Here is a 15,367-nt window from a genome sequence, read left to right as displayed (position 1 = left end):
GCACCCCTCGGGCTCTCCCGGTAACGCTTCCCGCCTGAAAAGAGGCCGAGCGCTTCTCTTGTTTAGTTTGCAATTAGGGTTACAAAGGGGTGCCGCAAATGCCGGGATTACCCGCAGGCAGCCTCCGCGAACGGCGGCCCGGCGGCATCCTCCGCGACGGGACGGGACCAGACGGGACGGGACGGTACCAGACGGGACACGACGGGACAGGACCAGACGGGACAGGAGAGGACGGAGCGTGAAGCTGCGGCGGCCCCGCTGGGCCGGGTAAAGCCGCTTGGGCTCTCGCTTAGCACCTGCGGTGCCCCCCGGGGTCTGTGTCCGGGCCACGCGGGGCCCCAAACTGCTCGGGATTTTGGGAAAGCCGACCCGCCTCCCCGGGCAGTGCCGGGCGTCCCTCGCCTTGCCGGCCCGACGGCACGCCGTGTAACCTCTGCGCGTTTGTAAACTTGTTTGATGCATCGTTTATTTTTACAGGTTTTAAGGCCTTCCAAACTAATCTAAGGGACGAGCGAGCTGCCCTGCGGTATTAGAAACGGCCTGGGGGGGGGGGGGGGGGGAGGGGGTCCTGCTTCCTGAAAAGATGCTGTTAGAAACGATTCGAGCTGACAGCTCGCTGTACTCGGGTGAAAGCAAACAGCGCGGAGAAGCGGGAAGACGCCGGCTCACTTCTAGCCCGGCCCGGCCCGGCCCAGTCCCGCCAGGCGCGCTCCCGGGTGGCCCCGGCTCGGCGGCGACAGGACCGCGGGCCGGGCGCGCTCCCGAGTGCCGCCTACTCGTGGCCGAGGCAGGAGCGGGTCCTGCAGCCGGTAAGTGTCACCGCCGGACACGTCCGGCCCGACGGGGCGACGAGGCGGCCTCCCCCCGCAGCCCAGAGCCGCCCTCCCGCCCCGTCGGGCCCGCAGCGAGCGCCGGGGCCGGGCGTTCCCCGAGGGCCGCCCCCACGGGCCCCATCCTTCCTCCGCCGCGCTGCCACACGCCGAAGTCGCGCAGTGTCCCCCCGTTAACCCCCACTCCGGCCAATTCTCCAAGCGGGGCAGCCATCGGTCCGTGTGCCACGCCGGGAGGGCAGCCGCGGGCAGGGGGCAGCTGCTGGGGAGAGGCTGCAGCCCCCGGGCCAGCCCCCGGGAAACTTTCCTGTCCATCCGAGCAGTGTTAGCCCTTGTTGCCGCGGTGAGGCCAAACTGAGCTACAGCTCAGCTGTGAAGTCCTGTGTGTGCCCCACACGGGACGTGGAGGAGGGGGACCCGCTCGCTGCCCTCACCCCAGACAACCCAAGCCCCCGCAGGCTGTGCGTGGCTGCCTCCAGGGTCACAAACACGCCATCAGGCTTTTATTAAATACTCACCAGGTAACACACAGAGAGGACCGTGTCCAGAGGAAGCCCCTCGGGCTGCTTTTTCTGCCCCCTGCAGCGACTTAGGCGGCACCCGTTCCCCAAAGAAATTACAAAAATCTTATCTCTGTCCCCGGTGACAGTGGCAATCCCGCAAGCACAACGAGTCCCTCTGCTCCTTGCTCCATCTTTAGGCTTCTTCCGCCACCTTAGAAAGGATTTCTGCTCCCTCTGAGGTAACCACGACGGTATGCTCAAACTGCGCTGACCTGCAGGGCACACGCAGCGGTTATGAGGGGGCAAACACGGCCACCACCGTGCCCGGCAAACTCAGGCGGCTTTGGGCTGCCAGTGACCAGCTCGGGGGCTTGGGGGAGATAAAAAAACCCAAATCAGGCACCTTTTATTGTCTACAGAAATCGCGGTCCATTTATCCTCCAGGATCTCAAATTCGGGGGAGCCTTCCATTATTATCGGCTCTGTAACATGGAAAAAACAAACAAACCAACAAACAAATCCCTGTTTTCTCAAGTTAGTCGCGCTCCCTGCGAGCCGCGGGGCGAGGCAGGGGCCCAGCAGGCAGCTGCCCTTCGGCGGGTCCCGGCCCCTGGCCGGCTCTGAGCTGCCACTGCCACGGGAACCGAGGAGGAAGACGAAACGTTAAGGTAGGGGTTTGCCCACTCCTCTTTTGTAAAAGCGAGGAATTTTAATCAAGCTTTAATTAAGACCCCGTGGATAATAACCAAAGCGCCAACCACGCTTATAAACAGCAGATAGTTTGAAATATCGGAATTTTTTAAACAGCCTTAAAATGTTCATTAAAGCAGCAAAACAACAATTTTCTGATTTCCCTCTAATTGCCGCGCCATTTAGCCTCGCGGGGAGGAAGAGCGGCTTTCCCCCCGGCAGCCCCGTGCCTGGCGGCTGCGGGGCCGGGCTGTGCCTGGCAGCTCCGCGCTGCCCCCAGCCCGGCAGCGGCTGCGGCAGGCTGGAGGCAGCCGACAGACACCCCCGGGGTCGAGCTCTTCACTAAGATTCACGCCAAGGTTTTTTTCCCTTCTCCAAATCTCGGCGCTCGGAAGCCGTCTCAGCCCAGCGCTTCCTTACAGCATTTTAAGAGTAAGGCTTTAATCTGCTGCCTGAGGGGTCGGTGCCGCCCGCACCCCCACGTCCGACTGGACATTTCTATATTCAAATAAAGAAATAGCTCGGAGCTGGGTCGTTGTGTGCGTGCTTATTACAGACAAACACAGAATACATTTACTAACCTATTGTGAACGCCATTCCCTCTTCCATTAACAAGTCACTGTCATTGGCTAGAAAAGAAAGTAAAAACGCATTTATACACACACACACAGATATATACTGGTGAGAGCAGCCAGCGCTTGCCTCAGAGCCCATCTGGGTGTGCAGGTGCCATGCCGCCCACAGCCAGCCCCACACAGTGCCAGGGCCCACTTACCATGGTGCCACACCTCGGGGTGCCCATGGAAGTATGACCCGATGCCGTGGCCGACGAAGAAGGGGCAGACCTGGAAGCCACCGCGCTGCGCCACCAAGCTGTGGGGGCAAAAGGGACACTGTGAGGGAGCATGCCCTGGCTCCTGACAGCACACCAGTGCCAGGGTGTCACACTCGTGTAGGGTTGACACTTTGTGCCCACTCTGAAAGAGTGGTCATCAGAGCTAGTGGCAGTAAACCATCATTAGATTTCAGAGTTAACATGCCTGCGGGCTGAGCAGGGCTGAGCACAGCCTCCACCGAGACCTCCCTGCCTGCAGAGCCCCCGCTGGGTCGTGTGCCTGCAGCCTGCACTGGGTTGTGGGGGCGAGGAGGGTCCTGCTGCTGGTGGGGGAGGTAGAAGGCAAACCTGTTACCTTGCAAAATACTAAAACACTCAGTGCTGAAATGTATTCCAACTCCAGATCTGTTCACTCCAATTCACAATGTATTTCTAACGAACCCACCACGACAGTACCAAAAGCAAATTATAACAGCTACGGCATCTGGGTTCTGCCTGGGAGCTCTGCCCTCTCCTCATGGCCTGTCTCAGTAAGGAACATCTCCGAGCGACACGTTCCTGCCTGCAGGAACAGGGCCCAGCACTGTGCCTTGCCCTTGCTGGGAAAGCAAAATCCTATCCTGATCCCTACAAGCTGGAGGACCTGGAGGCAAGTGGGGTGACCTCTGGCTGCGGGGCTGCCCGATACTTGCAGGCCTCTTGCCAGGGCCCTGTTAGGTGCTGACTGGAGGCTGCTGAGGCAGCAGGGCTGGCCAGATCCAACATGGAAACGTGTGGAGATCTGGGGGGCTTGGAGATGCATTCAAAGTGACAAGGAAGCTGCTCCTGTGTATCATCCCCACATGGTTTCTAAAAGCAAACTGGAGCACAGGAGCAAGGCAGGAAGACACTTGGTCTGAAGAGATGTTGTCTGTGAGATCAAAAGCCTCATTTGTTCATTTTAAATCAAGGCAGGCACTTAACACTTCCAGTTTGCCTATAGCTATGGCCAAGCAAACGCTCCTCAGAGTGTGACTACAGGCCAATGAAGAGCAGGAAAGATGAGAAAATCAAATAAAGGTGCCAGCTGTCTCCTCACGTAGCCATCGCCTGCACACAAGGCCGTGTGGCCTCCTCAGTGCTCGTGCCGGCACCCGCCTGTCACTGTCCCTGGAGGCAGCCGCTGCGGCTGAAGGGCACGGAGCGCCTCCACCACGGGGCAGGAGTGAGAAAGGGGAGCCAGGTCAACAGTTGACAGTGCTGCTGTGTCCAGGCCTTAAGAGCACATTTTAACAGGATTCGTATAGTAGCTTTTACCTACCCATCACCCTGATACAAAGACTCATCACATTTCTTTCATTACTTCTGGAGAAGAATGGAAATTTCAGGTTTAGTTGTTATTAGTAAAGCTAGAAATTGGGCTTCATTTGGTTATACTCAAGGTCCAGAGTTTCACCTTAGACACAATTTACGTGGAAAAAAAATCATGAAGGCTTATGCAGTGAAAAGTCCTACTAGTGATGGAAAAGTCTTTCTGCTGTGCCTCTGTCATGCCAGACAGGTCTGGGTCAGAGACCTGGACTGGTTAGGACAGTGCTGAAGGCCAAGGAAGAGGAATTAGAAAGTCAGATTACTCTGAAACATACACAAAATGAAATGGAAGATCTCCGGTGACCAAGCCCAGAGCAATGCAGATAATGGTTCCCATACGGGGGAAGCGATTCTCTGAAGAGACGGGAGAAGCCGTACATGCACCGCAGGGTAAGCTTTTCCTTTGCCTCCTTCTGCAAGTATTTTTGCAAGAGCCTAAATGATACCAGCAGCTGTTCAGCTCCGCTGATGCCCGCCCAGGGCACCCCTGACCGCCGCCAGGCCCTGTGACCACCCCTGGCTGCAGAGTGGCAGCAGGGGCAGCTGTTCGTGGGGCACCCGGGCATGCGAGGCACTGCTACGACCACATCCCCTCCTCCAGTGGTGTAAGAAATGGTTCTTGTGAGTTTTAGTGTCAAATTCTGCTGCTTTCTTGCCAAAGAGCTCGAAAACAACTTGGCTGGTATCAGTACTCAGGTGGTTACCTTCTGTGACACCCGCACTGCCAGCCACACGCGCTCCTCCGCCTCCCCACCTAAATGTGTCTATGTACGGAGCTTTGGCCTTCTTCATATAAATCGTAAACGTGACCAACGACCCTGGAGTGACACACAGAAAACCTGTGGAGAAAATAAGCTGCAGGCATGAAACTCAGCCACGTTCAATCTGGTTTTAATATCTGCATGTGCTTCGGAAGCACTGTACAGGGAATTTCAAAGCACTCCACAACTACTAGCTTCACTTTGGAGTATTTAAAAAATCCTAGTGAGCTGTCACATCCATGTGAAGGTACAGTGAAACACATGCAGCTTCCATAAAAGAAGGCTGCTAACGCCAGCTGTGACTTGCAAGGGTAATTCTGTAAGCACGAACGTTCACGTAGACCGTAGATGCTTGCAGGGAGGATGCTGAAAGACAGGTCTGGGAAGTGTGAACTGAACTGCTGATCTTGGTCATTCCTCTGGCCACTGGAGTTCCTAGGCTGTGGAATCTGGTTAAAAAGCGTGGATGTCACAGAGTGGAGCAGTTTTGCCTAAATTGGCAATTTGCTGCCAACAACAGCTCAATGTTTTGGTCTTGCTGCCTCACCGCTTGGCTTGGGATCTGTCAACGGTGGCCTTTCTCTTCAGCTTTTCCCAGAAGGCAACTTCAGAAGTTGATTTTTCCTTCTCCATGAAAACAGGGTGCTGGAGGAGTCCTGGCTACAAGTGGGAAAGACGCGAAGGAGGGTGGCAGGAGCTGGCTGGGCTGCGTGGGGCTGACGAACCGGGCTGCAGGGCCCCTCGTCTGTGGGCACATCCCAGTCCCACCACTGCCCGTGGTGGAAGCTGGGCAGTAGAGCCACACTGCACCAACAGCATAAAGGGAGGACAAGGATTCTTCAGCACAATCGCTGTCAAAAATATCCGTTGATAACATTTACCATCACACGTTTTATTCTTCGAGCCATGTTGCGTGCTTGGGCAGAGGTGAATTGAGCAGGATTAAAAGCATAATCATTTAATGAGCTCAGTACTTGATTTTATGTTTTGCTGCCATGCGTTACAGCCCAGCGGCTGCAGAGTCAAGAGTCCCTGCAGCATTGCTCCTCTTCTGCAGGCGGCAACGTGCTTGGTGTCAGGATGAACCAGCGGTGGCCGAGCTGGTAAAGGAAGGTCACTGAGGGCAGGCGTCTGCCTAAAACCCACGGGCAGCGCCTCCCAGGCAGTGCTGTCATGCTTCTGAGAGTGGACAGCAGAGCTGGGTGTCAGTTCCTTCCTGACTGCTGCCAGACAACAGCTAATTCCCTGCGAAAGGAGGGATGAGCGTGGAGACTCTCTGCCTTCCTGCCAGCAGCCCAACAGGGAAATGCAACAAAGCAGCAACAGGCAGGACTGCTCCTCTACAAAGCTCTCCTCGATGTTCTGGAGCATCCCTTGAGAGTTTTTGGGTGAATGGGATAAATCCCTCTTGCTGAAAAGGTGCTTGAAATAATTTCGTTATGGGGTTGGCCCTGTGCCTCCCGAGAGAGCCTCAGATAGCCTCTGGGAGCACCTAGGGGACAACGGGCGTCCCAGCTTCAGAGGAAAACACCATACACTCAGTCTCAGGACTGGGACTCCCACTCCGGGACAAAAAGTAATCAAACAACCCAAACCTACACTTTATTTTCTTTTTACCAGATTCTGTTGCTTTTTCCTCAAGGCAGGTCTGGCCCAAAAATCTAAGCCCTCACTGAGGAAACAAAATAAACCAAATCCTGCTTGCAGCCTGGAGCAATACCTAATACCTCCCTGTGCCCTCTGGTGCCAGAGTGGAAGAGTTGGCTGATCAGCCAGAATGGCACGGACTTGGGCTGAACATCCTGGGGAACCGATTCCCAGCTACAGCTGCTTCCCACTCACTGCCTGCATCTCTCCCCAGAGACCAAACTTTATCACCGATGCTCAGCTGCACGACACCAGAGGCCAAAGTTACCAAAAAAATCTGCCCTGCACCACTGGGCAGGGGGCACACTGGGGAAACACTGGAAGAGAGAACAGATCTGACATAATTTCTTGTTCAGGGACATGTATGAATGCCTCTTTTTATTTAAATTAAAAGTATTCATGCTTTTCTTAAATATATTGTTAACAAAATGGCCATTGAATCATTGAATGGCTTATTTTTTTTTTTATTTTGTTTTCTAACATTCTTGAAAATGGCATCAGCCTGAACTAGATTTGCTTATGATAAAAATATTTATTTTCAACAGCACCATATTAACTAATTTGAGAAATTACAAATTTATATGGGGAAAATATTAAAGTATTTTTCTCTTAAATAGTAATCCTAGACTGAGGGAATGCACAAGTTCAGGGATTCCCTATAATGACAATAAATGTTGCGGTATAATTAGTAATATTTTTGAAAGCCAACAATTGTTTTTTGAAAGAAAGGTACATTTTAGTTTCAAACTGGAACACAAATTACTGTATTTTTCTTACAATAGTGCTGAACTTTTATTTGAGGTTCTCTGTTTCTGAAAGCAGACATGATGGATTGAAATAAAAGATAATTTATTGCAATGCTTACTTTCAAGTGCAGAGAGAAGCAGTGTAATTGTAATTTACAGTAGCTGTCAAGGAAAATCTATCACAGATGACATTAAAATGACTTATTTTGCCTGAGCCACTTATTGTTTAAATGTGCATAATCTGATAGAAACAGATTTTTTTTTTTAAATTCTGCTTTATATTGTTCTAAATTAATATCAAAACATATACTTACGAGTTAAACATTTTAAACCATTTATTAATACTTTCCTCACTACTATTTTTTCCTAGGAGTTGGAAATTGGTTTATTTAACAATATCGCGCTTATGTTTTTTAGCTCTATACACTCACAACACTTGCACGTATCTAAACGCAATGGCTAAAAAGTAGATTTCAAACCAGATTTGTTTCTGTCTGAAAGAGAAATGTCATTAGTGTTAGAAGGAAATGGGAACACAGGGCCCAATTCTGTTCCCAGTGGAGTTGATAGACAGTTTTGCCACCATCTTCAATAGGAACAGGTTAGCAAAGATTCACATTTTTCTAAGCAGAGTTACTCATGAATCCATGTAATCTTTTATTTGCGGCTTCTAGCCGATGTAACAAGGAACCGCTGCCCATGAAATACTTGCTTTCAGCTATCAAGCTTCAGTAACAAAGAATATGTTACAATACTAAATGCAAGCTTACCTCTGTGATATAATTATTCACAAGCCATTTACAGAAAGCAAATACTCTGATTATTTGTGTCTAAGATATGTTCTGCATACCACTTGAGCACCTTTATAGAGAATACTACTGAAAGATACCTAGACAGATCTCCATTCCAATGGGCCTAAACGTTCTCAGGTATTTATGATCTCTAAGTCTCCTGAAACGGAAGATTTCTACATATTTTTGTATGTATGTATGCAGATGTAGAAAGATGAATAACCAGAAACATACAACTTCACTCAACCAAGGCAATCTTTCAGCAGAGGCAGTGTTGAAGTAGTTCTAAACACATCAGCACATTTAAATTGTCTACACGATAAAGTCTTGAAAAATAAAGTTAATGACCTGCTATTTCATATGTAGTTTTGGACATCTACTAGCTTTGATTAATCTGCTTTTCAAAGGGGGCGCTGACTATATATTTACACTTTGCAAGTAAACTGACCTCCGTAGCAACACAGCAAAAATCCAATGTCAGATTCAATTCGTTTTTTTTTTTTTTTTTTTTTTTTTTTTTTTTTTTTTAATACAGCTAGAATTAATGTAGTGAATCTGTAATGAAATGCATTATCCTGCATGGAGATTTATCAGATTTTCCAATTGAATGCCATGCTTTGCTAGCACTAGCTGGAGTTCACCTGCATGTTGGTGTGGCGTGTGGCTCTTTTTTGTAAAGAGTTAAGTTGAACACAAAAAAAGGGAACAAAGGTCAGCACCCAGCCGCCACTTGAATGTGAGATTTTTCTTTTTATTCCCCTTGATGTATACTAGGCTCTGTGTTATTAGTCTTAATGATGGAAAATTGTAGTGTTGATACAAATCTTTTTTTCAAAGTAGTAGGCGGGAGCTCCATTTGTTAGTAAGTTTTTTTGTGACTAAAAGCCATGGACAGTACATTTATGTAGCAGTAAAAGGCCTAGATGCTCTTTCCATAGCAGAGCTAATTATTCCTACTGTGACCTTACTGATCTACCCTGTTCCTAGTACATCTCATCTGCACGCCTGTTCCTCTGTGTAGATGGTGTCAGAGAATATGAAAAACCCTATAATGAAACCATTTTCATGATGGAGAAAGGCTACTGGAGTTGCACTTGCTACAAAGAGGCTCAATTATATGAGTAATTGTGATAATTTTCTACATTCATAGCCTTCAATGGGGAAAAAAGAATGAGAGCCACAAAGGAAAATTACTTTAACAAGAAAGTACAGAGAGTAAAAATGGAAGAAGAGACAAAAAGGGGGAAAAAAATAACCAGAAAAAAAGTTTAAAAAATAGATCTGGAGGGAGGAATAGCAAGACAGGGAGAACAACAGAAATGCTCAAAAAGCCTATGTGCAGCTGTGTTGCACAATTAAATTGAATTTTTTTTCTGCAGTTGATGAATGTGACTACTGCAAATGTGCCTCTGTAGTTAGCTATCATTTGTTGTTCCGTGACAGGAAAAGGATAATTACCTCTCAGAGAGAATCAAAGGCTGACATGCCCTTTAGACACAGCCATGAATGCAGAGCTCGATAGAATGCTTGAATAAGAATCTAGTGTTCTGTGCCCCCTTCTACTCAAGAATAAATTTTGTTAAAATGCAAGAGCACCACCAGTAAATTTGTTGAACCCTAGGTGTTCAAAAATATGAGGTGCATCTATCGACTCATCCCATTTGCAAAAATAAAACTACATTTTGAATTCACTTCTATTATATTCATGGACAGTAAGATAGTGAGATATGCATTAAATTTCTTTTCCCAGTAGGGGTCTGATTCAACATTTCCTATGAAAGAACAGAAAGACACTATCCTTTTTCTCCAGGCTAGTTAGCCTATAATTTAAAACTGTCAAAAACACAATTTTATACAAAGTCTTCAATAAAAGCTTCTCAGATATAACCCAAAGAGGTTTTACTAAAGTTTGATTCAGACTCTGTTACAATATTTTTAAAGCTATAAATACATCTAACTGATATTTTGCCGCTCTCTTTTTTCCTTAAAGTATTTGAAGATTTACAAAGAAAAAAGCAGCATCCTTTCAAGGTGACTAAGCCTTGCAGCTTTTAAGTAATCGCAATGTATTCAATAGTATGTTGGGACCATTAACAGTCCGCTGAAGTATTGCTTAATGAAATGTATACAATATATGTCTTTTTTTTTTCAAACATTTTAAAATAATCTATAGGTATCTTCAAAAAATTAAGCCATATTTTTATTCAAAACTGCCAGAAGAAAAGTCATGAATGCATTTATGTAACAGCTAGAACAGATGCAAAATAGGGAAAAATCTCTTAATGTGAGCTCTTTCTTCCCTCTGACGTTAGTATACACTGCTCTTTGTAAGATAAGAAGCTCTCGAGTTAAATATTTTTGTACTTTTTAAACAAAGAGACTTATTTATGTTGACTAATTCCTTTGTAACAATCATTATTGCTATACAATGAAAACAATGGTTTCTAACCTTCTTACATTGTTAGACAGATGTGATATAGTTTCACACACAAATAGAAAGACACAAAAACTCACCACAAATTACATCTGTTAATATAAATCTACCTTATGAATATCTTTGACTCTTTCCACAGTTATCTTTGCTGACCCTGGTGTAATTCACTTTTAAAAAAAAATCTCTCTTACCCAAGGAACAACATTATAGCTTGGCAGTTCACATACTGATATCAGACTGAAATGATGGTTTTGAATCATAAAACATGTCATCAGCTTTATACCAAACCACCAATAACCTTTGTCCCACTTGCCAGCCCTCCCTTTACTTGTCAATATAAGGCTTACCTGATTGTGTTTCCAATTACAGAGAAGGGAGCCCCTGGTCTGCAAGCTGCAATTGCTTCATCTCTACATTTCCTGGCAACCTCCACTAACTTTTGACCAGATTTATCCACATTGCCCACCAAAAAGGTTTCAGAAGTGTCACCATGGTAGCCATTGTAATACACCTAAACACATGCAGAAATGTAAAGACATTTTCTCATTTTGCATCCAGAAGCAGATTACCTCCTGAATTAAATCTGTTCTTTCTAGGAATGAGCTATGTGTTGCAACAGATAGGTCACTGGTAGGCTGCATTTGCGAGAATGAGACCAGAAAAGTTAAACATTGGAAAGAAAAAAAAAAAAAAAAAAAAAAAAAACGTGAAAGACTGCAAGGTGCGTAAGGGTTGCCAATTAAAAACTCAACAAATGAAAAAGTTGTGCAGCGCTGCCTAGCAGAGCACCAGGAGGTGACATAGGCGACACAGCTCAGCTTCGGGCCGTGATGCCAGGGGGGCCGCAAGTGAGAAGACGTTTTCGTGCCATGTGTGGGCTGGAGGGGGCCTTGGGGACCACCCGGTGTCCTGAAGGGTCCCTGGTGTTGGGGTCCCATCGGTGTCCTGCTGGGGTGAGGTGCTGAGCTTTATGCTGGGCGCAGGAGACCCACCAGCATCTGGCTGGGAGACCCGTCCCTCTGCAGGGAATGTCCCCCGAGGGGTTTGGGGGTTATGCTCAGGCAGCAAACGCAGTGCCCTGTTGAATTAATGACATGCTTTTTTGTTTTGTTTTGCTTTGTTTTTGAGATTTCATAGGCTTCAAGCCTCAGCTCTCCTGAAGTTCCCTCTGGGGCACAGGAAAGCCATGCAGAGCTCTGCTGTGCGGCGCAGAAACGGTTTTTGCAGCTCTGCAGTATGGCAGGCAGGCACACAACTGTGAGAGCAAGCCAAATTTCCCTACCAAAAGACAAATTATAATGGTGCACAGTTTTGATCTTCTAAAACATTTTTTTTTCCCCAAACAGTGGGCAACTATCCTCCAGGGACTAATGATTCACAAAGCTTGAAGCACTGAACTTTTGCCACTTGAGAGCAATTTGTGAAAGACACAGACTCACATTCCTTTTGGTCAATTCCAAACTGAAAAAAAAATAATAATTAAAAAAATGGCTACAGACAGTTTATCCCAAGGCCAGGTTTGTGTTGGGGGAGAGATTTAAAGAAAATGCAAGCAGTTCCCAGTGAACAGCATTGTACAGGAAGATGAATGTCAGCGAGAATCCAACTTTGCCGTCTCCCTGTTGTACACCTCCCTCTGTCAGCTGAGGCTATCGCTAAATCTGCTTTTACAATTTAATGCCTGATGGGCAGATTTTATGCTAGCCAGTTCATATTTAAGTTGAACTAGTTCATTTTTAGCTCTAGCAAGTACGGCACTTAAACAAACAAACAAAAACATTACACATCATCATCCTGGAAAAACAAATACAGATTTAAAACACAGTAGAGCTTAAAATTAATAGTATTTACTGCAGGCTATCAACCACAATTATGTATTTTTGACATTAATAAACTACAACCGCAGCACTAATTCCTTAAAAGTCAATGAAAGATTCAAGTTGTAAGAAATGTTACCTGGTAATGGCTGGCTGAAAATTGCACTGTGCTGTGGATTCTCTGATGCATAATGCTTCTGTTTCTACACTTAAATACATTCTAAAGGCTACTTGAATCTAGCCAATAAAATTTGTGTTTCATCTGTGAAATTCTACCATCTTAATTGTGCAAAAATTGATTTTTTTCTTTAAATAATTTGTACATTGTGTGAAGTGTTTATAGTTAATAACCAGAATATTATTTAATCATTTTATAGAACCTGTACACAATTATAAGCAATTTGTTGTGGCACATTTACTTTGATTTTTACTCTCTTCCCCTGTGAAACATCCCAATTTTGGTCATTAAAATAAACTAAAAGATCAATTAGCAACACTGTAAAGTAATATTTCTTCCTTAGATAGTTTGGAACTGAACAGTTATCAAACACAACACAGTTCAGTTTCAAATGTTAAAAATGTCTTTACAAAGATAATCAGCAATTCCTGCCCTTGCAGGAATCTTCACATTTACAGAAACTTCAAGATTTATTTTATTTTTTGAGGGTAAACAGAAAACAAATAAGAATATATTTTCAAAAAGACCACTAACATTTAGTCATACATTATTTGTAAACCAGGGGGAACAAGATGTGCAGACTACATTAATATAAAAATGTCTCACTTAGAATATCAGGGAAAGGATCTGTGATGTGAATTTACCCTTTTTTTTTTTTTTTTTTAAATAATAATCTAAGGAGTTATTATTATCCTGAGAGATTAAGCTAAAAATATTTAAAAGTACCTTAATGAGTTACAAAGAAATCAGATGTTAAATCCTTAGCTGTGGCAAGCTGATTTAATCTAGCAAATTAAGTAAAACTACGTCAATTCAACACAGTAAAAAAATGAGGCCCAAAACATACTTTAAAAATGGTAGATCACTCTGTGTAAAACTGGCAGTCATAATTCTACAATTAAAAAGTATGGAGATGGGGAAGAAATTAGTAGAATTAAAAAAAAAAAAAAAAAGAAAAAAGGAAACACAGTTCTGGATCAGACATGAGTATACCACAGAAAAAGGTCACTGACCCTAATGTTCATAGAAAAAATATTTTAAAAAGCTTGAATTCCATGCTCAGAGGTAAGTCCACTTGAGATTTCTTTGCTTCTGCCAGTATGAAATTTGGGCCCATGGAAAATAGTATCAAATTACCAAGAATTTTTTTAATGATTAAAAAATCTTGTTCCTAGGTTACTCCCATATTGCAAAATAATGGTAGAATTCAAAAGACATCTGTGCCCATATTAGAAATAAATTCACATTGGGAAAATAAAAACATCTACAATAAAAAAGAAAAAAAGCTTCTGCAAGACATGAATGCTTTTTGCTTTCTAAATGAAACAGAATTAGGTTCCCAGTTTCAGTATTTTCTTGCTCCTACAAAAATCCAGCCAGTGTTTATTTAAGTAGCTATAATTGGCCATTCTCTGGAAATATTAAGTCACGGTTATATCACACTATTTCTGTTTCTGCGCAAAAGGTTCAGGGCTTTTATACCAGAAATGGAACACAACACTACCTTCGGGGATTTTAATAAATGTAGGGAACACTGCTAGCAAAAGAGTTGCTGTCCAAATAGACTGACATACACAGGCCAATGTAGCCTCTAATGACAGAGTAAGATAATGACAGGCCCCACTCAAAATCAGCAGGAAGAGGAAGATCAATCTTGGCAGAGTGAAGGAAAAATGCTGGCTTTCTTCATGTTAGCTCATCTCATACATATCTATCTTCAGCTGCTGCCCAGTACTGCGGTGCTCTGCATTAACTACACAGTGGATCAATAACAATTACACCTTCTCAAAAACATGACACATAGCAGGATTGGGTTGACATTTCACTTAGGCCAACATTGATCTCAGTGCATCTGATTCCAGTCCTAAATTCAAGTCAGGCCTGGGTCTAGCTGGAATAAACACACAGTTAAAAACAAAAAAGGAAACCAGCTGCTTGTGCCTTGCCTTAGAAGTAAACAGCACATCCATCTGTGCGCTCCCCATCTCCGATCCACTATTCTTCCTGTTGCTACCAGGGACTCTAAAGTTGATCAAAGACTATTTTTTATATGAATTACTCACCGTGACATCAATGTTGATAATATCTCCATCCTGAAGAGGTCGACTGAAACATAAACAGAAAAGAAAAAAATAATGGTGACAGACAGTTCCCAACAAAGGGAATATAAGAATAAACACCTAATGACACATACATAAAAATCAGGGGGTAGGTATTTTGTGACGGAGGAAGGCAGAGGCAAACAGAATAACCATTTTTAATGTTCAGCTCTCACTACGTAGAGAACAAGTGTAGCTGAATATAAAATAATGAGAAACAACTGGCAGAAAAACATATCAACATCTGAAAAATCTACCATTATATTTATTCTTTTTCTCTCACTAGGGTTCGTATTTTACTTTGTGAGTAGCTGAATGTATTGCAAATAGTAAAAAAAAAAAAACATAAATTCAAATATATTTATTCCCTACCCTGTACTTATTTTGCTGAAGAAAAAAGAAATCAGAATTATTCTCGGTTCTATTTTTTCCCACACACTAAACTCTAAAGGCATTATGTGCTTTTTTGTTGTTGTTGTTGTTTTTTTTAAGTACTTGGACAAGCAGGACAATATTATTGTTGTTCTACTTCACATACATTTCTATAACATCTATCAGCATTGTGTGGTAACATAATATGCATCTGCAATACATTTACATATGACATGTAGTTAAGCTGAAATATGTTCAATATTAAACACAATTTATTAATTTCAGTTTAACATTTTCATCCCTGGTGGTAAAAT

General features: G+C 44.5%; 1 protein-coding gene across 2 annotated transcripts in view; it reads right to left on the bottom strand.

The window, feature by feature from the left end:
- Nucleotides 1–1,304: 1,304 nt before the first annotated feature.
- METAP1D (methionyl aminopeptidase type 1D, mitochondrial) overlaps nt 1,305–15,367 on the bottom strand; it is a 46,545-nt gene continuing 32,482 nt past the window's right edge. For both annotated transcript variants that reach the window (XM_035331939.1, XM_035331937.1), the window contains exons 5-10: nt 14,646–14,688; nt 10,935–11,098; nt 2,799–2,896; nt 2,605–2,652; nt 1,737–1,815; nt 1,305–1,605 (exon numbers count right to left, since the gene is read on the bottom strand). In XM_035331939.1, the coding sequence (XP_035187830.1) occupies nt 1,527–1,605; nt 1,737–1,815; nt 2,605–2,652; nt 2,799–2,896; nt 10,935–11,098; nt 14,646–14,688 (511 nt within the window). In that variant the 3' untranslated portion in view covers nt 1,305–1,526. The remainder of the gene's footprint in view (nt 1,606–1,736; nt 1,816–2,604; nt 2,653–2,798; nt 2,897–10,934; nt 11,099–14,645; nt 14,689–15,367) is intronic.

Source organism: Oxyura jamaicensis, chromosome 7, assembly GCF_011077185.1.
Source record: "Oxyura jamaicensis isolate SHBP4307 breed ruddy duck chromosome 7, BPBGC_Ojam_1.0, whole genome shotgun sequence".
Taxonomy (NCBI): domain Eukaryota; kingdom Metazoa; phylum Chordata; class Aves; order Anseriformes; family Anatidae; genus Oxyura; species Oxyura jamaicensis.
Note: the sequence above shows the minus strand (reverse complement) of the source record. Positions and strands in the feature narration are given on the sequence as shown.